The sequence below is a fragment of the Diceros bicornis genome, chromosome 28 (assembly GCF_020826845.1).
Source record: "Diceros bicornis minor isolate mBicDic1 chromosome 28, mDicBic1.mat.cur, whole genome shotgun sequence".
Classification (NCBI taxonomy): Eukaryota; Metazoa; Chordata; class Mammalia; order Perissodactyla; family Rhinocerotidae; genus Diceros; species Diceros bicornis.
In genome coordinates this window covers 42,484,835-42,510,594 of record NC_080767.1, presented here as the reverse complement: position 1 = coordinate 42,510,594, position 25,760 = coordinate 42,484,835, and the positions used below count along the sequence as shown (strand labels likewise).

The 25,760-nt window shown below is 64.9% G+C and overlaps 1 protein-coding gene across 7 annotated transcripts in view; it reads left to right on the top strand.

Moving 5' to 3' along the window:
* The first annotated feature begins 4,891 nt into the window (after window positions 1–4,891).
* Window positions 4,892–25,760, top strand: part of GPSM1 (G protein signaling modulator 1) — a 35,107-nt gene continuing 14,238 nt past the window's right edge. The window contains exons 1-11 of one of the 7 annotated variants that reach the window (XM_058524490.1): window positions 4,892–5,149; window positions 5,416–5,462; window positions 5,567–6,261; window positions 14,894–15,115; window positions 16,100–16,235; window positions 17,102–17,244; window positions 17,907–18,030; window positions 18,221–18,336; window positions 19,116–19,271; window positions 20,201–20,309; window positions 21,607–21,730. In XM_058524490.1, the coding sequence (XP_058380473.1) occupies window positions 5,918–6,261; window positions 14,894–15,115; window positions 16,100–16,235; window positions 17,102–17,244; window positions 17,907–18,030; window positions 18,221–18,336; window positions 19,116–19,271; window positions 20,201–20,309; window positions 21,607–21,730 (1,474 nt within the window). In that variant the 5' untranslated portion in view covers window positions 4,892–5,149; window positions 5,416–5,462; window positions 5,567–5,917. Of the gene's footprint in view, window positions 5,150–5,390; window positions 6,262–12,183; window positions 12,369–14,893; window positions 15,116–16,099; window positions 16,236–17,101; window positions 17,245–17,906; window positions 18,031–18,220; window positions 18,337–19,115; window positions 19,272–20,200; window positions 20,310–21,606; window positions 21,731–25,760 lie in introns of those variants that run through there. The other 6 variants (XM_058524489.1, XM_058524487.1, XM_058524492.1 and 3 more) reach the window with 6 other exon arrangements.

The following is a 25,760-nucleotide window of genomic DNA, read 5'->3' as shown; positions in this document are numbered from 1 at the left end:
TTTCAGGGGAGGGGCCCGGGCAGGTTGGTAGGGGGGCTCCCACAGGGGGGAGTGGGTCCCGTGGGGACCAGGCATCCTAGCTCTGTGACCACACCCCACACAGGTGGTGAGCACCTGGTGCTCAGGGGCCAAGGCCGGGGGAAGGAGGGGGGGGCGCTGAAGGGTGGAGCCACCTGCTGCAGGGGGGCTTCCTCCTGTTCCAGCTGCTTTTCCCAGGTTCCCAGCCAGCAGGCCAGCTCCTGCCCTCTGCCTGGTGACCCCAGAGGCACCTGGGCCCTCTTGGGTCCTGCAGCCAAATGGAGCAGCTGTGCCAGAGGGGCAGGCAAACTCCCGGCCCATTGGCCCACACACGAGGCCTGTGCCTGGAGAGGCCCCTCCCTCTGCCCAGAGCTCCCAGCCAGGCAGGAGGAGCCAGCCCGAGGTGGCTGCAGGGGGTCAGTGCAGATGCAAGGTTCACGGTGACAGCTGTCCCTTGCAGAGTGTCTGCTATGCTCCAGGCCCAGGCCAAGGGCTTCGCAGGCAAGGCCTCGTTTTCCAGGCTCCCGTCTGAGAGAGGAGAGAGAGGCCCAGAGAAGGGCTGCAGCCCCAACCTGTGAGCAGCTGAGCTGGGCGTGAGCTGGTGCCCCAGCTTGTCCCCTGCTCTCGTGGCCACATAGGCGTGGCCCCGCTGCGTCCCAAGCCCCACACTTTCCTTGCATTCTAGACGGACGGGGTCCAAACAGAGAGAGGCTCTCTCATCAGTCAGTGCGCGTTGGTGTGTCGGCCTCGCTCCAGGACCTACAGCAGTCCCAGCTGGTCCCTGCCCACCTGGAGCTCACAGGTGCTCAGCCCGGCCTTCTGGACGGGACCGAGGGGAAAAGAGGAAGCAGCCTCATGTCTGCAGTGAGAGCCGGTTAAATAACAGCAGCACAGCCACAAGGTGACTGTCACACAGCCCCCACCCCTGTGTGTCTGCGAAGACCTTCCCGTGACGCCAGTGATGCGCACAATATAACGTTAAGTAAATACTGAGGGGGAGTGCAGTGGGGCGAATGGCGGTCGCCAAAAGAAACATCCACGTAGAACGGTCAACATGACCTTATGTGGAAAAAACGGTCTTTGCAGATATAAATAAGTTAAGGATCTCGGGATGAGACCATCTCGGGTTAGGGCAGGCCCTAAGTCCAATGACAGGTCCTCATAGGAGAACAGAAATGGAAGAAGACACAGAGGAGAGGGGAGTCCACGTGGAGACGGAGGTGGAGATGGAGGGATGTGGCCACGAGCCAGGGACGGCTGGAGCCCTCAGAAGCCGGAAGAGGCAGGAAGGATCCTCCCCAGAGCCTCGGGAGGAGTGTGGCCCTGCCGACACCTTGAATCTTCTGGCTTCCAGAAATGAGAGAACAAATTTCTACCATTCTAAGCCACCCAGCTTGTGGTCATTTGCTAGGAGGCCCTAGGAGACTAAAACGGAGGCCTGCCTCCCCCCTCCCGTGATGGTATATCTAATGAGCACTTACTGAGCCTCAGGCCACTGCCCTAATGTGTGCAGGCTCCCGATGATCCCAGGAGGTGAGTATCAGAGAGACGAGGACTTACCCAAGGTCGCACAGCTGCGGGGGCAGGGGGAATGTGGACCCAGGCATCTGACTCAACCCCAGCATTTCTCCCCAAGAGGGTTCCAGGTCCACACTCCATGGTCACACTCCTGGAATGGCGTGCTGTCTGGTGGGCAGAGAACCCCCAAAAGGGAAAAAATCTATTGCACTTTCTGTTTGCCTTGGGGGGCTTCCTAGGATTTATTGGGGAGGCAGATTTGCCTTCCTAATTCTGTTTGGTTTAGGCTAATCTGAAAAGACTCCCCCTCCCACCCCACACCCGAGTCCTGGGGCGCCTGAAGCCACCGTGGGAACCCGGAGCCTGCGTAGACTCTGCCCTGCAAGCTTCATGCCCATCTCTCTGTCTCTCTCTCCCTCCCTCTCTCTGTCTCTCTGTCTGTTCTTCTCGCTCTCTCTCTCTCTCTCTTTCTCTATCTGCCTTTCTCCAGCACTCCAGTGTCACCTGTCTGCCAGGCCTGGGGGGCACAGATAGGGCAGGGGGCAGGGGTTTTAGTCACACAGGCCAAGGAGGGGCCCCCACAGACCCACCTGCCATGGACAAGCAAACTTGTGCCTGCTGCACAGGTGCCCTGCCTCCTTCCCACAGGCCCTGGGGACATAAGCTGGGTGACAAAGCCAGCAGCCACCAGCAAGCGCCCCAGGAATGCTGCGCGGCCAGGTGTCACCGGATGACGTGGTGGCGTACAGCCTCCCGCGACCTCCAGCTATTTCCCGGGCCTGTGTCATCTCCCAGGGAGGCACTCAGGGCCCGTGGGTGGACAGACTGCTTCCTGCCTTCAGGCTGCCCGTGGACCCCTTTACCTGCCCTGCAGCCCCCACTCTCCAGGGCCGTCGAGGTCCCCAGGGAGAGGAAACGGCTGTGGGTGATCCTGTGGGGGCCTCAGGCAATAGGGGGAGCACGAGCCCTCCACCCGTGTAGAAAATGAGTTCTTCCTCAGGGTGACGAGATGTCGGGAACAGCGGTAACTTGAGTGTTCTTTTTATGTAAGTGAGTACTTGTATGTGAGTGTGTGTGTGTGTGTGTGTGTTGGGGTCTCTCTCGTCTCCCCATCCACCTCTTCCCTCCCTGGTTTGGAATCCACAGCGGAGGTTGGCCAGGAGCCCTCAGGTCCCGGCTTGGGCTTGGTGCCTCTGTGGGCGGCACTGGGCCCTGCAGGAGCAGCCTTGCTGGGGAGCGCAGGGGAGGAGGGAGGAGGGGGAAGGTAGGGTCTGGGAGGCGTGGGCTGGGAGCTGCCACAGGAATACTCCAATCTACCTCGGTCTTGGCAAATGCCCAGGTGGGCCTCAGAGGCCCGATGTCCTGCTGAGGCGCCTGTGCTGGCTCTTTGCCCCAGGGATGGCTCCGGGCAGCCTGGCCGCCTTCCCCTGGCCTGGCCCTCATCGGGGACCCATGCTAGCCTTGAGTGTCAGCCTCTCGCCAGAAGCCCAGACCTCCCCACTCCCAGGGGCTCAGCAAGGGCCCTGCAACCATCCACTGTCGTCTCCCTCGAGGCCTGTCCAGGGGAACAGGTCCAAGAAGAGGAAGGTTTCAAGTCAGGAAACCAGCACATGACCTCAGCTCCCCTTGGCCCAGCCCGGCACCTGGGGGGACACTGCCCTGTCTGCCCATCTGTGCAATGGAAGGGGCATGCAGATGAGGCAGGATGCCAGGGAGGGTGGAGAGATGGTGGGCAGGCACGGGGCAGGTGCCCTCCGGTGGAGGTGGCACTGCTGACAGCCACCAAGAGCAGGGCCCCAGGCGTGCTGACGCTAAATCCCTGGCATTTGGAATGCAGGAGGTGGGCTCACGAGAGGTGGGGCCTCCCGGGGCCAGGTCTGGCATCACTGTCACATCCTCTCCCTGCTCCCTGTGCTGTTGACTGGGGCCAGAAGGATGTGTCTGGAATGGGAAACTGTTTTTCTTCCTTCTAATGCTCCTTCGGGAATGAGGCCCATTAGGGGAGGATGGAGGGGGCATGCTCTCGGCCTTCCGCAGGAGCACTCTGTCCATGCTGGTGCACAAAGCATCACAGGAGGAATTTACAAGACAGAATATAACGAGGTGCCCAGGTGTGCGCAGGCAGCGAGTCCCCCCAAAAGACGAGGGGGAGGGAGGAGCAGCCAGAGTGAATGGGGAAAGAGGGGGGGGGTGTGCAGCGCCAGCAGGGGGCAGGAGGTGATGGAGGGCTGGTGCTCCTCAGGAGCTCCTCTGCCCCCAGGCCTGTCAGCCAGGAGCCCCCTGCTCTCCGTGGACCAGAGGCACACCCATTCTCACGACTGGGTGGCCATGTGGACGACACATGGGCCTGCCTCCCGGTGCTTGCCCTCGTCACACCCCACCTTCCTTTGTAGGTTCTCTTGACGAGAGAGAGTTGGGAATCTGGAAGGGAAAAGATATACGTCCGCACAGTGTGGGGTGGGGGGGTGTCCCCCCAATCCAGCCAGCACTGTCTGCAGGGACCCAGTGGGGCTGGGGTAACTACACAGGCAGCAGGGTCCCAACAGCTGACATTCCCCAAGCTCTTCCTGTGTGCTGGGCACAGTGACCACGTCCAGACCCCCTGACCCTTCACAATCCCTCCAGCACCGGGCTGCTGAACCCCACTGACAGGTGGCAGAACCAAGGCTCAGAGGGGAAAGTACTCATGCTGGGTCACACAGTGGCGGGGGCGGGGGCAGCCTCCAGTCCTGCTGGGCCCAACTCAGAGCCCGAGCCCTGGGCCAGCACCCTGGAGAGGGTTCCGGCGCCCCCAGAGAGGTCTGATACAAAGTTGAGACTCTTCCAGCCTAGGGACCCCGGTGGCCCAGTCTCCCCACTGCAAGGAAGGAGAAAAAAGATGCTCTCCCCGTGGGACCACTGCGGAGCCATGACTCTCCTCCTCACTCCGCTATGAATGTCACACCACTTACTGGGGCCTTCTTGGCACCAGACCCCTGGTGCTGGCCCAAGGGATTCATAGGGGGCTTGCAGCGGTGGCCTCTTGGGGACGCTGAGCTCAGACCTGGCATAGGGGGAGCCTTCAGCAGCCCCTGCCCTTACAGTGGTGCCAGCTCAGGGGGCGTCCCAAGGAGGCAGGCCTTGCCCACTGTATCACCCACCCCGCAGGGGCCAGCCAGCGGCCACGGCCAAGGCTGGGAGCAAGGCCTTGCCCAGTTCCTGTGGTCATCCAAGGAGAGTGCGCGGGACCAGCTGCCGGGCCGCCGCGCTCCGGGCACAGATGGTTCTCGTTCTGCTTGCTGCCTGCCTTCCCCTCTCCCCACAGGAAAAACAAACCAGCCTGGGGCCCACAGGCCCTTTTTATCTCCTGTTTATTTCCGTCTGTCTTCCCCCGCCTGCAGCCAGCGCCCTGTGGGCTGCCTTTTGCAGAGGGTCTGGCTGGGGAGGCCTTGGCCTTTTCTTGACCTTAGGGCAGCTCTCCAGGGATGGGGTGGGGTGCTCCTGAGGAAAGGAGCCCATTTCCTGCTCGCACACTTGTCCTCGTCCCGTGGGGTCAGGCAACTTTTCCAGGGTTTGGAGTCTTCTGGCTTCACTGGGAAAGTCAGGATTGAGAAGGGGAGAAGGACAGAACCAGGTAAGACCTGCACGTACCCTGAGGGCCTGCTGTGTGCCTGGCTGTGCGCAGGAGCTGGGCTGCCCCCAGACAGGGGAGAAGGTGCTAGAGCAAGCAGAGCTGAGGGTGGGTGGAGACGAGGCCACATGACACGGTCCAGGGCATCAGGGCTCCCAGAATCTGGGGGGTGGGGGGGTGGCTGGGCGCTGGGATACGGGATGGGGGTGGGCACAGCCCAGCTGCTCTGCCTGCATCCTTCCAGGTTCTCAGTCCTCCCAATTTCACAGATATGACCAAGGCTGGGAGGGGCCGCGTGTGGTCCAAGGTCTCAGAGGTGAGAAACGGCAGTGGGAGCTTGCTACCCTGCACAGCTTTCTGGGCCAGCTACCCAACACCCTCGTCCTGGTAAATGATCTCCTCACTCCCGGCTCCTCGCAGACCCACGAATTCACATTCGGGAACAGGAGATGTTGTCATCAGCTCCCTAGGTCTCTCTAAAGTAGGCAGAGGGGCCTCCCCCATGGCCCCACACCCACTGCCAGTGTGGAGAAGGGGTGAGGCATGTCGGGGCTGGACAGGAGGAGAGGAGCAGAGGACTACTAACGTCGGGGCGCCTGCCAAACAAAGGCAGGGAGGCCTCAAACAGCCCCTCATGTGAGGGCCAAAGAAAGGGGGCGGGAGGCCAGCAGGGCAGCACTGCCACACAGCGATGCCAAGGCCAAGCCCCTCCTTGCACTGGACCCTGGGGGATTGGGGGCGCACCACTCGCTGTACAAGCCGCAGGCCCAAATGCTGCGGGCCCTCCCCGCCATGGCAGCCCCTGTGAGCTTCCTCCCCGGTGCGAGAGGAGGGAGGAAGGACACGCAGCCGGTCCGCGCCCCCTCCCCGCGCGCGGGCGGCGGTGACATCACGGCCACGGCGGGAGGGGCGGCGCCGCGCGCACATCACTTCCTCGGCGCCTCCCGCCGCGAGGACGGACGGACGGTGGACGGTGGGCGGTGGACAGTGGACGCTCACGGCAGTGCGAGCGAGGAGTGCGCGGCTCCGGTCCTCGGCGACCCCAGCCCCATGGCGAGCCCGGCTGCGCCCGCCACCGACGAGCTGCCTGGTCCTGCACGGCGCCTCTACTCCAGGTGGGCTGGGCGCACCGGCGGGGACCAGTGGGAACCGGCGGGGACGGGCGAGGACCAGCGGGAACGGGCAGCCGGGGCCGAGGGCGGGTGGGAGGCGGGAGACGGCCGGCCCGGAACAAAGGCGGCGGCGGGCGCGCAACGTGGCGGGGACGCGCCCTCCCTGCGGGTTTGGCGGGGGTGTGGGCGCAGGGGCGCCAGGGGCGCGGGGACGGCGATGCAGGGGCACGGTTGCCGGGATTGAAGGGGCGCCGGGGAGTGCGAACGGGGGCGTGGGGGGTGCTGGAGGCTCCCATTTCCCCCTCCTCCCCCCATGACAGCCCGGGGACTCACGGGTGGGCAGGATGGGCTGCTGCCTGCCGGACGCCCCAGGCCCAGCCCCCCGCCCCCGCCCAGTGCCGGGGGACAGGGGATGGGAGACTGGCAGCTTCTCCAGCCTTGCTGTCCTGGCAGCTGGGCCTTCTGGCACAGCAGGTATGTGTAGGGGGGCTGCCAGGAGCTTCCCTCCCAAGCTTGGCACCACCTCCCCTCTGCCCTGGCCCGGGTACTTAGCGGGCAGCAAGGTTGAGGAGACCAGGCTGTGTCACCGGCCTCCGGTGAGCCGGTGTGAGGCAGAGCCCCCGACCTGTGTGCCTGGGGTCCAGCGGATTGCTGCCCACTGGGTTGAGGCTAGAGAGCCAGCCAGCCAGGTGGGTGTGTGCCGGCCTGAAAAGGCACCCGCCTCTGGGCAGACCCATGAGTGGGGCCAGCCATCTGGGCTCTGTGCCCCACGCCTGTCAGAGGTGACAAGGTGGCCCTGCCCAGGGCTGCATGCCTGCTTGGTGACTCTGGGCCTGTGGAGGGTGTCCCACAAGGTGATGCCCTGGGCCTGGCACAGGCGGGCACAAGGCCCTCCAAGGAGGCCTGGGCTCTGCCGGACACCTGCCGGTGTCCGGCAGAGCGGAGCGGGCATGAGTGCTGGGCAGGGGCTGCTTACCGGCAGCAGCCCCCAGAGGCAGGCCTGGCTCCTATAATGGGCTGACAGGCCCCCGACTGGAAGAGACGTCATCATCCCGGCTCCCCCTGGCCGTCCCTAAGACCTGGCGGCCTCCCCGGCTACTGAGCCTTCAAGAGGCCTAGCCTGGCCCTCGAGGATTCTCTGGTCCCCGCTGGGCCATCCGTCAGCAGCAAACCTCTGCCTGACGCTCCCTGATGTGCAGAATGGGGCCCTGCTGGCGGGCTGAAGGAGGCCTTGCTGCCCCTCCCACCTCGGTCTGGTCTCTGCTGCTGGCCAGAGACACAGCCCCCATTGTGTGGTCTCGGGGATCTAGCGCTGTGCCCCCGCCGGGCTCCTGGGCCCCATGCGGGGGGAGGGGCGTGCGGGTGGGTTTGCTGGCAGCTAAAGCTGCAGGCCTGCCCTCGGATCCCCTCCACGGCCCCATGGGAATGGAGAGCTGTACACGGCGGATTTGCCCCAGGGTTGTCTCTTCAGTGCAGAGGGGGTGTCGTCCCAAAGAACACAGGAGTTGATCTGGCAGCCGCTGGCTGTGTGTGTATGTGGGGGCGGAGCTGTGGGTGGAGGAGGGTCCAGGGCTTTAGCCGAGCATGGAGTCCACATCGTGCTAGTCACTCCACGGGCTTGATTGACCTGGGAGCCTTGGGTGTGGGCTGGTGCCCGAGCCCAGCGGGGACACACCAGACAGGATCCTGGCCTGGGGGAGCCATCCCTGGGCAGGGACAGAGCTCAGAGGGGACGCTGGGAGAGGCCCTGAGTCCAGCCTGGCATCTTTGCAAGCTGAGACCCGAGTTGAGCTCGAAGGGGCAAGCCCAGCACAGATTTGGGGTGCGTGGCTCCAAGCCTTCCTGACCATGTAGCCATGGCCGGGTGTGGACAGGGCAGTTCCTGGTCAGAGCTGGCTCTCAGAGGCTGGCAGGAAGGGGTAGGAGTTGGGGAGATGTGCCCAGGGGCCTCCTGGACAGGTAGGGGCTGCGGGGCTTGCGAGGAGGGGGCTGCTTCTGCAGATCGAGCAGCCTCAGGCCAGGCACTTGGGGCCTGGAAGAAGACGGCCAAAGGTCATCTGCCCCGTTGAAGGCCGCGTGGCCACCTGCGGCTTGGGCGCCAAGGGGTGCGGGCAGCTGGCACGTGGATACCTGGTTGACAGGATCACGTTGGTCTGAGCACCCCACCGATGGCTGTTGTGAGGGAACTTCCATGTGTGTGTGGGCTCCCTGGGACCAGGCCAGGTCTCCTCTGCCCCCCACCCCTAGTGGCTCCCCTTCCCGCACCGACATTCCTGCCTGGACAGATGAGTTCAGTTCTTATAAAATGGGGGCCTGGGGGGCCTGGGCCTGGAGCACACACTGAGAACGGCCTGAGCGTAAGTGTGCCTGTAAGACCACCAAGTCCCCAGAGGGGAGCCTGGGCAGGGGGGCAGAAGCCGGTGGGCTGGTGTTGGGGGTGGTTAGCGCTTAGAATCCTGGTCCACTGTGCCTGGGCCCATGTGCCCGGAGCAGGGGTTTGGGTGGGAGATAGGCAGGTGGCTGAGAAGCCATGGGTGGTCTTCTCCTGGCCCGCTGGCCCCCTTCAGGCCAGCGGTTGAGTGCTCTTGCCTGGGACTGGGAAGGTGGGAGTGGGGTGTGTTAGAGATGCGCCCCAAGCAGCAGGCATCTGGAAAGGGGCATCCCTAAGTGTGGGGTGTGTCCCCATACGACATGGCCATGCCACCCGCCTGTTCCTAGTCAGCTACCTCCCCAGGTCCCTACCCAGGCACTGGCCCTGGCTAGGCCTTGGGAATAACGGCCTGGCCCCAGGGCTCCGTGGAAGCACGACCCTCAGGCACTTTCCCATGCTGGGTGACACTCAAGCTCCTCCTCTCCAGCGATTCCTGTTCCCACCACGCTGCCTGCCCCATGCTGCCCCTCGGTGCCCCCCTGGAAGGGGAATCAGCATGGCTTCGCTCTGGGGGCAGCGGGACAGGGGTGAGCAGGGGCCTTGGAGCGTCTGCCAGGGGCCCAGAGCGAGAGGGAGGATGGTGAGGATTGTATTCCGCAGAGAATGGGGCTGAGGGAGACACAGCCCCCGGTTAGCCGTGTGTGGTGGGAGCTGGAGGCCTGGCTTGGAGGCTAGCCTTGGTGGTCAGCAGCAGAGGACGCTATGGAGTCTGGTGAGGCAGATAGGTGGGGGCATGACCCCAATGGGGAGCCAGTGGGGGTAGAGAACAGGGCACTCTGGTCCAGGTGGGGCTGATGGTTTCCCCCGGGATCCTGACTCGGGTGCCAAGGCCAGGCTGGAGAGGTGTGGGTATGACGTGGCGGCCAGAGCAGCAAGGCTGGCCACTGGGAGTCGATAACCACTTCATTAACCAGTAAGCCAGCGGGCTGGCAGCAGGAGCTTGGCAGACAGCGTCCTGCCTCCTGGCTGCTGTGGTCTGGCCACTGGGAAAGCCGGCCCTGGTCTGCCCCTTGCAAGGAGAGATGCGCTGGGCAGTCACAGTGTTAGAGAGTAGACTGGCACAGGTGGATGTGGCCCTGGCTGGGGCTGGGCAGGCTGGTCTCTGAGGCGGTGGCCGCGTCTCTCCCTGGGAGGTAGAGGACTGCAGATTAAAGACTAAGCTTCTATTAAGCCCAGGTGGCAAATCTCAGGTGGGAAGGCTGCCCCCTCCCAGGGTTTGGGTGGTGAGGCTGGTGGGGGGAGCTAAGACCACAGCCCCAGCGGCCTGAGACCCCTGGCTAGCCCAGCCCAGAGCCCCAGGGAGCCCTAGTATTGTGCCCTGAGAGTGGGGCTCTTGGCAGACCTTGGGGTGGACAGGCCTTCTGGAGGCCCCAGGCAGTCCTGCAGGGTGGGTGCACAGGCAGTAGACAGGAAGGCTGGCTCGGCAGACTGATGCTGGAGTGGGCAACCAGGGTGGCTGCAGCCCCAGTGCATCCTTGGGGTACACGGGCAGCTTGCCAGGTGCCAGGGCAAATACCCACAGGCTTGGAGAGGTGGTGTGGGGGACAGAGGTTCCAGAATCTTCTTCACTGAGCAAGGAAGTGGGCCCACCAGGCTGGGCAGGGTTTCAGAGGACGGGAGAGGGTGGCCTGCAGTTCAGGCGGCAGATAGTGGGCCCTGGGGGCGGAGGAGGGACCTGGGGTTGACGTGAGGTGCAGAGTTTGGGGGTTCAGCTTGTTGCCAGGAGGGGGACAAGGAGGAGGTAGCCCAGGCTCTACCTTACGCCCCTCAGTGAGCTGTCTTGGGGGGTGGACACGTGGCATTGGACAGAGGCCTCAGGGCAGAGAGGAAAGCACACTGGCCTGGACACCCTTGGGAGCGGGGCCTGGTGCAGGCAGGCAGCCTGGGACCCCATCCTCCCGCCTCTGCGTCCACTCACCCAGCCCCTGCCGGGACTCTTCCCCGACCAGAGTGGGCAGTGCCCACAGGGCCTCCTGGGCTGACGCCGGCCTTGGGATCCTGCATCCTGAGCGGCCTTTGCCCCAGGGCCTCAACATCCTCTCGCTCGTCCTTGGCTCCTGCCTCTACTCAGACCCTAGGATGGTCTCGGGGAGCATGGCCCACCCTGGCTCTCTAGTTCCCTCTGACCCCAGAGCTACACCTCCCTCTCTGTCCCAGGGTCCCTACTGCACAGCCTCGGAGCCCCCTCCCAATGCCCGATGCCCATCGCTGAGAAGGGCCAGAGGCCCGGCAGGAGGGGCTGCTCACGAGTGGAGCAGAAGGAGCCTCTGTGAGGGGCTCCTTGGGTCTGGGGGCTCCTGGGGAGGGGGCAGCACCCAGGGACCAGGGTGGGCTGGTCGGGGAGGCTCCTGGGAGAGCTGTTGGATTCCCCCCACTGCTGTGCCCTGATGGGCCTGGACCAGGGACCCAGGCTGCTCTGAGCCCCTGTGGCCCCTTCTCTGTGGTTGGACGTTGGCAGTGACCCCCACTACTCCAGAAGGCTCCTTCCTTTGCCTGGGGAAGGTCCCACTATCCGGCCTCCTCGTTGGCCATGGGTGGCTGGAGGAGCCAGGAGCCATGCTGAGAAGGTGGCCAGGGGACTGAGAAGTTTCAGGAAAGGAGCTAGAGGGGTGGCATCTGTTCCTGCCAAGTGCCCCCCCCATGCCCCAGATCCCTCGTGGCCCCACACAGGGGTTAGACCTGGGGCCTGGCGCTCACCTCTGATGGTCAGGCTCGGGTAAGCCCGGCAGCCCCCCAGAGGATCGGGGGGCTCACACACCTATCTGGACTCTGTCCTGTGCCTTATCTGTTGCCCTTGCTGTGTGCCAGGCACCATGTGTCCGTGCCAGGCCAGGCCGCCACGTCCTGGGGGGACACAGTCTGGCTCAGGGCAGGGGTGGAGCAGACCAGAAACATGGCCTCCAGGAGGTCGGGGGCAGGGCCAAGTGCAGACCCTGCCCGGAGTCCCAGGCCTGCCCCTGCGGGCCTTCTCCCTGTGGGGTGGCAGCCAGCACACTCTGACATGTCCTTCCTCTATTCATTCACAAACGTTGACCCAGCGCCTGCTAGTGCTCGGCGCTGCTTTGTGCCGAGGGACTGGGCTCTGGCCCAGAACTGGTCGCAGGCTCAGAGGAGGGTAAAAATTTGCCGAGGAGTGGGCAGTGGGCAGCAAGCAGGAGGGAAGGCCCTGCCTCTGTGTTGCTGTGTGTGCTGGCCCCAAGGAAGCGCGTGGATGAGGCTTCCCTCTGAGCTCTCCCACCCCTCCATCCCCCTCCCGGGCCCTGCCCCACCCGCTGACGGTGCTGATCCCCCGCTCTGAGCTGCCCTTGATCCCTTGATCCATCTCAGGCCCTGGGAGGCCCCAGACGAGCTGGCCGAGGGCCTGGGGTGTCCTGGAGCCGAAGCCGCCAGGGCTTTCAGCCCGCCACTCTGGGGTGGGGAGAGGCAGGGGAACCCCGGGGCCAGTGCACCCCCAGGACCAACAGCCAAGGCGAGGTGAGGGCCGGCCGGCCAGGAGGGAGGCCTGGAGCCCCATGATGCGGGCTGCCGCCACGGAGGACCAGCCTGTGGCCCTGAGCTTGGCAGAGAAGGCCGTGTGCAAAGTGGTGTATGGCGCCCCGCGTCCCCGCCCGCTGCTGCTGCCTGTGGGCCTGGAGCTGTGGCTGTATGTGCAGAAAATGCGCAACCTGCAGAGGAAGAGGTGTGGCGGGCCCCTGGGAGGGCATCTGGGCAGACAGGCCGGGACGGGGCGGAGGATTGGCGCCCGGCTGGAGGTCAGGGTGCAGTTGGAGGATCTTGAGATAAGTGGAAGGGTGGGGGCTTCTGGCTCTGGACGCCTGTCTGGGGCCTCTCCCCACGTTGCCGGGGCCCGTGTTAGATCCCCCCAATCCTTGGTTCGAGATGGCTGTACCAGAAGCCCCATCAGTGTGTCCCCTGCCACCTTTGACTTCTGACCTCAAGCCCTTCCCAAGCCAGAAACCTCCTTTGCTCTGAGCTGCTGATGCCACATCTTGGGGTGGGGAGATGGGGTTGGGGGAGGCTGCTCCTGTAATCAGATCTGCCAGAGCCAGTGGGGCGCTGGGCTCCAAAAACACCCACGTTTCAGACCCTAGGTGTCCTCTCCTCCGAAGTCACCTGGGAGCAGAGGGCAGTTCTCCATGTCGGACGGCTGGGTGGGCAGCTGGTGAGGGACATGTGGGCCTTAATTAAGGAGCCTGGTGCGTGGACTGGCCATGGGAGTCGGGCTCCTGCGACGTGGCGTCTGGATGGTCCTTTCCAGAGCGCTGGGCAAGATGGCTGCCAAGAAGTAGGCATGTCATGGGTGGGAGGCCCCAGGGTCTGGCATCCTGACTCCCGGCTCTCTGTGAGGCCACACGAGCTCGGCTTGAATCTGGGGGGAGGCAGCGAGGTGGTGGGGTCCCAAAGCGCTGGCCCTGCATCCTCCACGGAGGGAGGAGCCCCTTCTCCCCAGGAGGACTAACCCTGATGCTGGGGAGTCGTGGCTGGGTGAGGGGCATGGCAAAGGTGGGGGCTTCCCCAGCAGAAAGCTCTGAGCCTGCTCCTTGAGGGGTTCACCAGCCCTGCCCCAGCCTGTCCGCGTGCCCTATTTCTCGATAAGGCGGGAACAGAGCAAACAGGGCTTTGTGGTTTGTATTAAGGTGGCATGTGGTGAGAGCGGTTGACAAACCCTGCCCTGGACAACTTTGTTTAAGGAACCGTGTTGGTTTCTCTCCAGTAACTCCCGATTGTTGCACAATTCTCACAATGCAGAGAGGGGGCCAGTGCCTTGGGGTGCAGCACGGCCATTTTGGCGTGGGCTGTTAAGCCACTCTGTAGGTTTTCCACGAACTCTGATAATCAAAAAGCAGTGGAAATAAGACGAGGACGGTCAGGGCCGGTCTGCGACCGCACAGGACACGTCTCTCCCCTTCCAGGGCGCACTCCTGTGTGTGCGGTCACTGGGCTGGGGGCCACCCGCCTTCACAGGAGGGCCACTCATGGGCCCCTCCTGCTGCCTGCCCCACCGCTCCCACCCCAGGGCGCCCTCCAGCTTGAGGCCCCGCTCTCCCAGCCCCCCTGGCATCTGTTTGTGGTGTCCCCTGCTGACCGCCCTCCCGTCCCAGGGCAGGGCGACGGGCTGGGCCTTCAGCCTGGGACCCACATGACCAGCCGGAGAGGACGGAGGAGGAGGCCGAGGCTCTCAGGGGCGAAGCGTCCTGTCCAGGACCGCACAGCAGGGAGGGTCAGAGCCAGGGCCAGCCGGACTGAGTGATCCCCATGCACGTGGCTCCCCCGACAGCCGTGTCCTGAAGGCAACTCGCCTGAGGGCCCGGGGCTGTGGAGGCCCTTGGTGAGCAGGACCCCATCTCAGGGGGCTTTGCAGGGCCCAAGGGTGAGGGACTTCTTCTCTGAAGCCCCTGCCCAAGGGTGTGGGGACCAGGGGCTGGCACAGCCTCCAGCAGGGGCGTTGGCGATCACGTAGGGCCCTGAGCCCTCGGAGTTGTCCAGATTCACGGGGCAGGAACCTGGATCGGTTTTCCAGAGGTTGGGTTCATCCTAGGATGTGGTCCTGTCCGCCTCCCCCCACAGCGCTGCTGTGGGGGGCAGCATGGGAACAGCTGCTTCTCAGGCCAGTCCTGGCCAGCAGCCAGCAGAGCGCTTCTCAGCTCTTGGGGGTGGGGGTCCACCAGGGAGGGGCCTAGATGCAGCCATGCCCCCCAGAGGACAGGAGGCAAGGACAGATGATGGCTGAGCCCCCAGCCCCCCACCGAGAGCTTGTGGGGTCTGTTCTAGGATGCGGGATGGGGGCGGTGCTGGGATCAGATCCTGCCTGTGTGGCCTTGACCCGCTCGCTGACCCTCTCTGAGCCTTGGTCGTCTGTCCGCAGCGGGGATCAGGGCCAGCCCCAGGCTGCCCTGGCCGCTCTGGAGGATGGTGTGTGGTGCCTGCCCCAGGGGTGGACCCCGCCCGGCTGGCTGGAACTTGAGGGGAAGCAATGTGTGGAGCCCGGCCACTGCACACTGAGGGTCTTGCTGTTGTCGCCGACTCGTGCCGTCGTCCTGGGTGCTCCTGAGCCCTGGCAGTGAGGAGTGCATGCAGGGAGGTTCAGGCATGGGACGGACCGTGCGAGAGGCCCCGTGGTCTGCAGTGATGACCTGGAGGGACACAGGTCCCCCAGGCGCGACTGCATGAGAGGCAGGCTGTGACCCCTCTGTCTCTGGGCAGGATGGAGGCTTCGTGCCTGGAGCTGGCCCTGGAGGGCGAGCGTCTCTGCAAGGCCGGAGACTTCAAGGCGGGCGTGGCCTTCTTCGAGGCCGCCGTGCAGGTGGGCACCGAGGACCTGAAGACACTGAGCGCCATCTACAGCCAGCTGGGCAATGCCTACTTCTACCTGAAGGAGTACGCCCGGGCGCTGGACTACCACAGGCACGACCTGCTGCTGGCCCGGTGAGCCGGGGGCGCGGGTGGCAGCACCAGGGGGCGGGCGTGGCTGCCCCTCACCTGCCAGTCGGTCACTGGGCGGGCGTCCGGGTGCCCTGCCCACAAGGGTGGCAGTCACATGCGAGCACGGTGGCGGGGCTCTCAGGGTCCAAGGGACCCCAGAGGGGGCTTCCCTAACCTGGGAGAGGGCGAGGGATCCACACGTGCCCCCAGGGGGGCTTTCTTTAAGCTGAGACACGTGTGAGCGTGTCTGTACATTTCCACGTGTGTGAGCATGGTGTGGCCCAGTATTCCGTGTCTGTCTGTCTGTCCACATGCGTGTGCCCATCTCTGGGACTGTGTGTGTCTGGGTCGGTGACCACCCCCTTCCTGCCCACGTGTTCCTGAGTGTCTCCATTCTCCTCCGGCCTCCAGGCCTTGGCCCATGCTGTTCCCATCCCTGGACACCCTTCTCTTGCTGTTCCCTGTGCCCCTGCCCACCTCAGGCCTGTATGTAGCCCCTTCTCAGCAGCCCAGACCTCCCAGGCTGGGGCAGAGCTTCTCAGGGCTCCATACCAACCCTGCCCACAGCCCTTCCCCTGCGGCCAGCGAGCCAGCATCGTGTCCTGAGCGCCCGGCCAGTGGGCGGGCAGGCATCCGGCAGATATTCACCGGATGAGTCGTGGTAAAGTTAATTCTCACTGCGAGGGTCCCCAATCTCCCTGTCTCCGTCTGGGGTCTTCCCCCAGCCCTGACAGCTGCAGGCTGCACTGGGGCCTCTCCCAGACCTGGCCCAGCAGAGGAGTCATCGTGAGCTGGGCACCCTGCCCATGGGGGCCTCGCCCGCCCACCACAGGAGCCCTGCCCAGCCTTAGCTCAGTGGCCACAGGCTCCTGGTCAGCCCGGGGGCTGGTCCTCCGAGGCCCTGACCTGCCCTCGCCCGGGCTCCTTGCTGGGCTCAGGGTCCTGGCCGGTCCTCAGCCTGGCCCCTCCCTCCTTCCTGCTCTCCAGGACCATCGGTGACCGCATGGGGGAGGCGAAGGCCAGTGGGAACCTGGGCAACACACTCAAGGTCCTGGGCCGCTTCGACGAGGCCGTTGTCTGCTGCCAGCGGCACCTGGACATCGCCCAGGAGCAGGGGGACAAGGTGGGTCGTTGGCCCCCTGGCTGCCTGCCCCTCTGGCCCCTGACCTGTGGCTGCCGTCCGGGTCCGTGATTGGGTGGGTGACGTACCACTCGCAGCCCCACGCTGTCCCTCGTGGGAGGAAGACGGGAGGACGGCCCCCCTCAGAAATGAGGGGCTTCCGGCTTGTGCCGACGCCACGGGGCTGAGGCCCGGCTCCCTAAGTTGGAGTCCCCAGCCCCCCATCTTCTGCCTCTCTCACCAACCTCCCCTCAAATTTGCCAACACCCCAGTCACTCTTCCGGGCCCAGAGGGAGACAGGGTGGCAAGGCTGTGGCAGGAAGCCTGGCTGGAGAGGCAGACGTTGATGAAATGGCAACAGCGGATAGGACAGTGGGAGGTCCAGCCCTGTGCCAACACGTGACCATCCTGCTTTGTGACCTCCCTGTAACCCTGGCGATAAGCATCCTGTCCCCAATATAGACGAGGAAACCGAGGCTGGAGAGGTGACGTGACTTGTCCCAGGTCACAGCCAGAGGTGGCCGAGCCCCAGTGTCCAGCCCTCAGCCAGGAGCCCCTACCCCTGCGTGTCAGAGAGGGGCCTGGCCACCCCGATGGGCGGAGGAGAGAGGGGTGGTGGGAGGGGCAGAGCTGGGCTCCCCCGACTCCTTGGGGCCCCACCCCTACATCAGCATCTGGACTTGGTGATGCCCCCACTCAGGTCCTTGCCTTTGGGGCCCCAAGCACAGTGGGGATGGTGGGCCAGGTGGCGGGTGCACCAGCTCTGCATGCACGCCTCGGGGTGACATCCCCACCCAGCTGCCCAGGGCAGCGGGCTCCTTGGGGGCCATGGCTGCAGAGGCATCCCCCCACCTGGGTGCCGCCCGCAGGTGGGGGAGGCGAGGGCGCTCTACAACATCGGGAACGTGTACCACGCCAAGGGCAAGCAGCTGTCCTGGAACGCCGCGCAGGACCCCGGGCACCTGCCGCCCGACGCCCGCGAGGCACTGCGCAGGGCCTCCGAGTTCTATGAGTGAGTGGCAGGCGCGGCCCCACAGGGCCCAGGCCGGGGTTTGTCCGTCGTTCCACACACACCTCCCAAGCCGCCGCCTGCTGGGCACGGGGACTTGGCGGCAGCCCCAGGCACAGGGCGCCCACGTGGGCCCTCCCACCTCCCAGATGGTGACAACTAGGCTGGCCCTCCTGCCCGCCCCCACCAGCACCTGTCCTCACGGTCTGGTGGGACTCCTCCAGGCACCGTGTTTCTGTGTCTTCGTCCACAGCGGTGGAGAGAAGCGGGGAAATTGCTGAGCTGAAGCCACACGTGGCGTTTAAAAGACATTGGCTAGAAAAAGGGCCGGACAGTGGGCTGAGCCCCTGGGTGTGGGAGAACCCTTCCCTGGGAGAAGAGGCTGCACCTGAGAACCAGAGGCGGGCGTGGGGGGAACCCCTGACCTGAGCCTTGGAGCTCGGACAGCAGCCGCTCAGTAACACCTGGCCTGCGCACAGCACCTGCTCCAGCGGCTGTGGAGATAAGGGGCCGAGCTGCCATCTTTCTGTGGCATAGGGAGGGACCTACCCGGGAAGGACGCGCCCCGGGGGAGGGGCAGCATCCTCTTTCCTGGGAGGGGGGTCCCTGGGTCCCGGCTTCCCTCACAGTGGGAGGGTTGCAGCTCAGACGGACTCGGTCCCCAGGAGGAACCTGTCCCTGGTGAAGGAGCTGGGGGACCGGGCGGCCCAGGGCAGGGCCTACGGCAACCTGGGCAACACCCACTACCTGCTAGGGAGCTTCGTGGAGGCTACGACCTTCCACAAGGAGGTGAGTGGCTGGTGGGGTGGGCAGTGGCAGGGGTGGGGGCACCCCCCAGCCCCCGTGCTTCATCTGGCCTTGGTACTGGGGTTCCCAGGGCTGCTCCCTCTGGACACAGACGTGGGACCAGCCATCGTGCTGTCCACGTCGGGTCCTGGGGCTGCTCTGTGACCCCCGGGTCTTGGGTCTCTGTCCTCAGCGCCTGGCCATTGCTAAGGAGTTTGGCGACAAGGCAGCTGAGAGGAGAGCCTACAGCAACCTGGGGAATGCCCACATCTTCCTGGGGCGCTTTGACGTGGCCGCCGAGTACTACAAGTAGGTACCCCCTGACCCCGAGCCAGGGCAAGGGGGCCTGAGGAGGGCATGGGTGGGGCACCTGGACACCAGGGCAAGGAGGCACCGGCTCCGAGGCAGGGGTGAGTCTGACCTCCCAGCCTCCCCAGGGCCACGTGGGGTTCTGGCCCCCTCAGAAGTGTAGACTGACAAAGCTGGTGTCCGGGGCCACCAGGGACGGGGAAAGTGCAGCGCCCTCATGGGTCAGCACTGGCGGAGGCCCTGGCAGCACACAGTGGCCTTGGCTGAGGCCTCCCGTGCTGGGTACTGGGGGTACCCAGAGCTGTCTGTGCTGCTCACCACGGCTCTGGGTGCACGTGTAACCACTCCCATGTGCACTCGGGAGGGTAAGGACCACGAGGGCTCCTGGGGTCCCTAACTTGTGGCGGCAGGACGCTCTCTGGGCCATCTCCCTCCTGGCCTGAGTAGCAGAGCAGTGGCCGCCGGGTAGAGACCGGGTCACCAGCCCTCAGGACCCCGTGCCCCCCGTGGAGGGGTGGAGGCTCAGGATGGTGAGGGGACTGGCCAGCGTGGGCAGAGCCCGGTGGGGCCCCGTCTGTCTGGTTCCAGCAGAGTCAGGTGCTGTAGCCATCTGAGGATGGGGACGAGGCCGGGCCCAGAGAAACCTCGGCCGGATCCTGGGCTGGAGGCCTCTGGGCAGGTGGGCTGCTTCCCCGTCACCCACTGTCCACCCCCTTGGACAGGGGAGGAGACACTGGAAGCCTCCTTCCTGAGTGCTGATCCCCCCCACCCCTCCGCAGGAAGACGCTGCAGCTGTCACGGCAGCTCCAGGACCAGGCGGTGGAGGCGCAGGCCTGCTACAGCCTGGGCAACACCTACACGCTGCTGCAGGACTACGAGCGGGCCGCCGAGTACCACCTGCGGCACCTGCTCATCGCCCAGGAGCTGGCCGACAGGTGCGCGCGTGGACGCAGGCAGCGGGGCAGACCCGGCCCGAGGGCTCCCGACAGCCTCTGCGGGCTGAACCTCTAGCTGATTGCTGCGGCCTCAGCCCTGCTCTGCCACCAACCACCCAGTCACCCCGAGTGGGGCGGCCACCTGGGCCTCAGCCTCCTATCCTTGGCCACACTGCCCCCTAATTGGGACTAGGTGAGACCAGGTGGATGCTGGGCCGGCAGCTCACAACCACCCTTGGTGCACGCTGGTCGAGGGGGCACCCCCGTCACCCGTCCATCGCCCCTCTGAGCACCCCCCATATCTGTGTAAATATCAGTCTCTGTGGAGAGACAGACAGACAGACCAAAGACTGCCAAACAGCCACACACACTGGTCTGGGGGGCAGTGGCTGGAGCAAGAGAGCTCAGAGCCCCAGGGCGTGGGCCTCTCCAGGTGGTGGAGAGAAGCTTCTGGACGGTGTCCTCCCAGGGAACTGTATGTTCATGCTCTATCCTTTGGGTGATGGAGATGTTCTGGACTAGGTGGTGGTGACAGTCACAGATTGTAAATGTACACAGCGCCACAGATGTGTGCACTTTAAAGTGGTTAAATTTACGTTTATGTGATTTTTACCTCAATTAAGAAATTAATGACCGAGGGATTGGTGTCACTGACCCCAAGGGTGGAGGGAGCCACAGAGGTGAGAGCCTCACGGGCCACTAGGGGGCGAGTGAGGCCATGCCGGGAACCACCCCCCTCACAGCCATAAGTGCCCCCCTCCAACTCCACTCCATCATGACCCCCCACCCACCGACCTGCCCACCCCCTGGCCTCCTCTGTCACGAGGGGCCTGACCACCTGGAGGCTGGGGGGCTTGGGACAGCCAGGCTGCGGGCAGGCTGGCAGGCCTAGGGGGCGCAGATGTGGACTCAGTTTCCCTCCCTGGCAGAGTGGGCGAGGGCCGGGCGTGCTGGAGTCTGGGGAACGCCTACGTGTCCATGGGGAGCCCGGCGCAGGCCCTGACCTTCGCCAAGAAGCACCTGGAGATCTCCCAGGAGGTGAGCCGGGCCCGCCCACCCCTCAGCCCCGAATGGCTGCCTTAGCCGGCCTTGGAGGCACCCCTGGCACTGCCCAGCCCACTCCAGACCAGCCAGGTGCCTTCGTGTGTCCTGGGCTCTTTCCGGGCTATTGCTGCATGCTGTGCCGGGGCCCAGCACCCTGTGCCTACAGGCCCGGAGGCTGCTTGTCAGCCGTAGCCAGGAGTTCGGGGGGCAGCAGGGGCCTGCTTTCCACCCCCAGGGTGTTAGTGTCCCCAGTGGGCAGGTCCACAACTGGGTCCTCCTGTTGGACGGAATGCCTGTGCCCGACACCCAAGGAGAAGATGACCTGCCAGAGGCAGCCCAGGGGCAGGCAGGCATGGCCGCCCCTGCATAGATCTTCCCCTGGGACTCCCCAGCCAGAGGCCCTCCTGGGGAAGGTGGGCAAGGTCTCCGAGGGCCTGTCCACCCAGGACTGTCCCATTGTGGTCAGGGCAGCCCTGACCTGGGTGCTGCAGGGCTGTCACAGGTGGACTCCGGCCACCCAGCTCCTGGCCAGTTCTCCTCACCTCTCCCCTGTCCTGCTCCTGGGCCTTCACCCTGTCTCCAGGAAGCAGCCCAAAGGAAGGGCACGTCACTCCCTTTCAGCCCACCCCTAGTGCCCGCCCAGACCCACCACAGCCCCATGTCCGTGGGCAGGCGAGGCCCACAGGTGCCCAGGTGGAGGTGTGGGGGAGCAGGAAAGCTCGGGCCGGGAGAGGTCCAGCCTGGAGAGCCCCTGATTGGGGCGGCCAGCAGGGCCAGCCCGCACATCCCTCTGAGCACACGCAGGGCAGCAGTGGCCCAGAGCTCCATGCAGAAGGCCTGCCGAGCCTGCCTCTCCTTGGCTTGCTCCTCAGCGACGCTCATCACCGCTGTGCCACGAGGGTCCTCCCGCTGAGCCTCTGCTCTGAGCTGGGCGCCAGGAAGAAGGAGCCAGGAGCCTGGCGGGCGCTTGAGGGGTGGATGTGAAGCCCCGGGGGCTGGGAAGGGTGCAGCCCAGAGCAGGCCGTTGGCCCAGGAGAGGGCGCCCGAGAAGGAGAGCTCCACGGGGCACCGGGCCAGGCTACCCGGGGTCCCAAGCGTTCCTGGGACGTAGGGGGACTCCCTGGGGCATGTGAGGCCACCCCCACCCAGGGACAGACCCCCAGCCTCCACCTCTGGGGCACATTGAGGCTTGGTTCCCTTGGAGGCCCAGGGGTCAGTGACCGTCCTGTGGGAGCCCACAGCAGGGCCTTCCAGCCTGCCTGCCCACTGACCTGGCCCTGCTCGGCTGCAGATCGGGGACCGCAACGGGGAGCTCACGGCCCGCATGAACGTGGCGCAGCTGCAGCTGGCGCTGGGCCGGCTGACCAGCCCAGCGGCTGCGGAGAAGCCCGACCTGGCTGGCTACGAGGCCCAAGGTGAGTCCCTGGGCTGGGGGTGGGAGGGGTCCCGTTCCCCACCGGCTCAGACCTTGGCCTGGGTGCAGGGGCCTCGGTGGTCAGGGGTGTGGCAGGAGGGCCGCCCTGGGTGAGGGGGCGCTGGCTCATGCTGGGCCCCAGGGCTGCGCTGGGGCCTCTGGGTGCGGGTCAGGAGGTAGACTCCGGCCCCAAACAGGAGAATTGCTGACAGAGCTGCTAGTGAGGGCCAGGGCCCCTCAGGAGGTGGTGAGCCCCTGTCCTTGAGATGTCAGCATCTGAGCCCCTTCTCTGTCCTGCTCTGGAGTTCACGGCGGAGGGGAGTAACACGGTGTCCAGGGTATTGGGGTGCAGACGGGGGGCCCTGCTTCCCCGGGGCAAGTCAGGGATCAGGGGAGACTAGAAGGCGCAGGATAGAAATGGGCATTCAGGGGGCAGGGGCAGCATGGGCAAAGGAGTGGCCTGAATCTGGGGCATTCAGGCCAGCTCTTCATGGTCTCTGGGGCAGCAAGGGCCTGTGGTCACGCTGAGCATCTAGGTTTATCACCTGGTGGTACCATCACCGGCAGGAAGAGGAGGAGAGGGCTGCTCACTGCCCTCCCTGGCTGCTATGCCCTCTGAGGACCCCCGCCAGGCTGGTGGCTGGGCTTCCAGTAGGACTGGAGTGGGAGGGGGCTGCTGGGAGGACTGGCGGCTGGTCAGCCAAGAGGTGGAGGGAGCTGTGCATGGGATACTAGTCAGGTGAGGCCCTCGGATCAGCTGTGGCCAACGGGGTCACTATAGTGACCCCGTTCACAGGCTGCTGGTCACAGGTCTGTGATGCTGTGCACACAAGGACAGAATGTTCCCTGCAAAGCAAATATATTAATAAATATGAGGGGGGTAAAGAGGGGTCACCTGAGCTGGCTTCCCGAGGCAGCTGCTGGTGGGTGTGGGGCAGGCTCTGGGCAGTGGCCTAGCTGCCCCCTCCCTGCCCACACGGCTGCCAACCCATGGTCCATGAGTTTCCGGGGCCCTAGCCCCCTCATGGCTGCCTTCCCATGGGTGCCCACCCTGCCCCAGCCTCCAGAGCCCCCAAGCCTGCCCAGAGCCAGGCCGGGGAAGCGGGTCCCAGCTGTGGTGGCGGGTCTCCATGCCATAATGCTCATGGGTTTCTGACAATGGCGTGTCCTGGGAGACAGGGGGCACATGTCACCCATACTCAGAGGCTAAGGATGGAAGGGAGGGAGCAAAGGCTTCTGAGACCCTCGGCTTCCCTTGTTTTAGGGGTGCTGTGGCCGATAGGGATGGGATGGAGTGTGGCCCCCCATTGCCCCCCACTGTGCCCCAGGAGGTACAGTTTGGTACCTCCCGTTCAGGCCGGGTTGTCCGAGGGTGGGTAGCTCTGCCCAGAGCCCCTGGCCCTGCGAGGCCACCCCTGGAGCCCCAGCAGCCATGGGGGCGGGGCTGGGCCAGCGTCTGGAAAGGCTCCCTCGGAGGCGCAGCCCAGCTCCGGGCTTTCCTGACGTGTCCCTTCTCCGAGCTGAGGGAAGTGGGGCACACGGTGGGTAAACGGCCGGGCCGTGCAGGAACAAGGCGGCTCTGTCCTCCGTCCCACACTGGCTTCTTGGCTCTGCCCTTTCCCAGCCAGGGCCCCCGGAAGCCTCCTCCCCACCAGGCCACCAGCGCTGGGCCCCCAGCAGACTCCGGGAGAAGGCCATCCTCCCGGGAGGTGCAGCCTGCCTAGGCCCCGAGAGACAGGGCTGGGGGCCCCGGGCAGCCCTGGTGGACGCCAGCCCTGGGATGCAGCTGCTGGAGGCAGGCCGGCGCCCTCAGTCTGGGCGGCCCTGGGGGAGACCCCTGCTCTGGGGAGCCTGGCAGCAGCGGGGCCTTGTGGAGGGAGCTAGTGCAGGGCTTTCTGCAGGGGCAGCATCATTCATTCACTCATTCCTTCAGTGCATACCAAGCGCCTGCCTTCCGGAAACTGTCCCTTGGGGGTGGGGAGGGGGCAGCTGCGCATCCAGAGCCTGTCAGTTTGGTGAGGAGTGAAGGGGGCCAGGTGAGCACCCTGGAGGGGCATTAACCCAGCCGGTGTGGAGGAGGAGGCCTCCAGGGGAGGACGAGGAGGAATTCAAGGAGGAGGGCCTTGCGGGAGCCCGTGGGCGTGGCCGTCGTGATGGGCGTGGCCTGCGATGGCCGGTGGGTGCGGTGGTGTTGGCTGGCAGGAGGCCAGGCTCTGGGCTTGTCTTTGCTGTCTTGATAGAAACAAGGGCCCTTTATGCAGCTGGAGGACCAGAGCCCGCTGCGGTTCAGCTTGTGTGTCCTCAGAGCCCTCACTGCCCTGCCCCAGCAAAGAGGCCCTAGAGTGGGTCTGGGGGGCACACCTCCCAGGGGCTGCGGCCTGGGCCGGGCCAATCCTCTGCTGGTGTGCCCCGCCCATCCCAGCGAGCACAGGGTGATGGGGCGTGTGACGGAGGTCCCACCGCACCCCTAGAGAGGGCGGTGTGATTGGTGCATAGGAGAAGGGAGCCAGCCCTGAGCCCTGGGGGCTGCCCACCTGACCCTCTGTGAACGTCCCTCTGCCTGTCCCCGATGGGCCAGGCTGTCCTCTGTCCCACAAGGTGTGAGCTGCCCCGCTGTCCCCGCTCACGCTGTTCTGCGGCTCACTTCACCCTCTGGGCGTCCTGGGCACAGAGCAGCCAGAGTCGCCTAGACACCCATCCGGCCACCTTGGCAGGTTGGGATGCACGTGGTATAATGGCCAAGCAGCAGTTTAGGCTGCAGGCTCTGGCCCTGGCTCCACCCGCCGTGTCCTGGTTGGCTCACCAAGTGACTTGACCCAGCTGTGCCTCAGTGTCCCCCTCTGGGAAGTGGGTCCACTGGTCATCCTAGGAACAGGTCCTGGCAGGGTGAGGGCACAGCTTGTGCCCCCAGGGAGGTCTGAAGATGTGGGTGCTTCGCCGTCCATCCTCGAACTCAGCATTGGGCCTGCAGCCCACCACGTGCCTGGCACCTGTGACGACACATGGGGGCTGCAGGGGGCCCTCATCTGTCCTGCATCTGTCCCTTCTCCGGCCATCTCCACTGGACCTTCTGGGACTCGCCAGGTGAGCTGACTTCCCATGACCGCTGCCCCATGCGGGCACACTGCAGCCCTGATTTCCCATATCCTGCCCCTGGCCCTGCCCCTCCAGGCTCCGTGACCTTGGCCAGGTGGCCGCCCTCCCTGAGCGGCCACAGTCCTGGGAGGGCAGCCATGATTTCTTATGCTGGGGACGGCCCGGAGGGGACAGGGCACGGGAAACTGCACACAGGGCCTCACACGGTAGGTGCTCAGTTGTCACTAGCTCCACTAATTCCACGTCCTTGCTAAGCACGTACGACGCCCAGGCCCTGCTGGACCTCTAGGGGCACATTGGCAAACAAAACAGGCAAAGGGAGCGAGAAGCAGTGAGGGCAAGGTAAAGGACGTGTCACGTGTTACAAGTGCTTTGGAGGGAAAACACACTGGGGGCTGCCCAGAACTGGGGGGCAGGAGGTAGCAGTAAGTGTAGCAGCCAAGGTCGGCCTCGTGGAGACCACTGTCTCAGTCGGCTCGAATTGCATAACAGAATGCCACAGACCGGGCGGCTTAAACACCGGACATTTATTCCTCATAGTTCTGGAGGCTGAATGTCCAAGATCCGGGTGCCAGCGTGGTGGGGTTCTGGTGAGGGCCATCTTCCGGGTTTACAGAGGGGGTGGGTGGGGTGCGGAGAAGAAGAGAGAAAGAGAGAACTCAGTCTCTTCTCATAAGGGCACCAATCCCATCACGGGGGCCCCACCCTCATGACCTCCTCTCACCCTAATCAGCCCCTAGGGCCCCACCTCCTAACACCGTCACACTGAGGCTTGGGCTTCAACATATGAAATTTGGGGGGACACAGACATTCAGTCAATGACAGTGATGTTTGAGCAAAGACTTTTTTTTTTTTGTGAGGGAGATCAGCCCTGAGCTAACATCTATTGCCAGTCCCCCTCCTTTTTCTCCCCAAAGCCCCAGTAGATAGTTGTA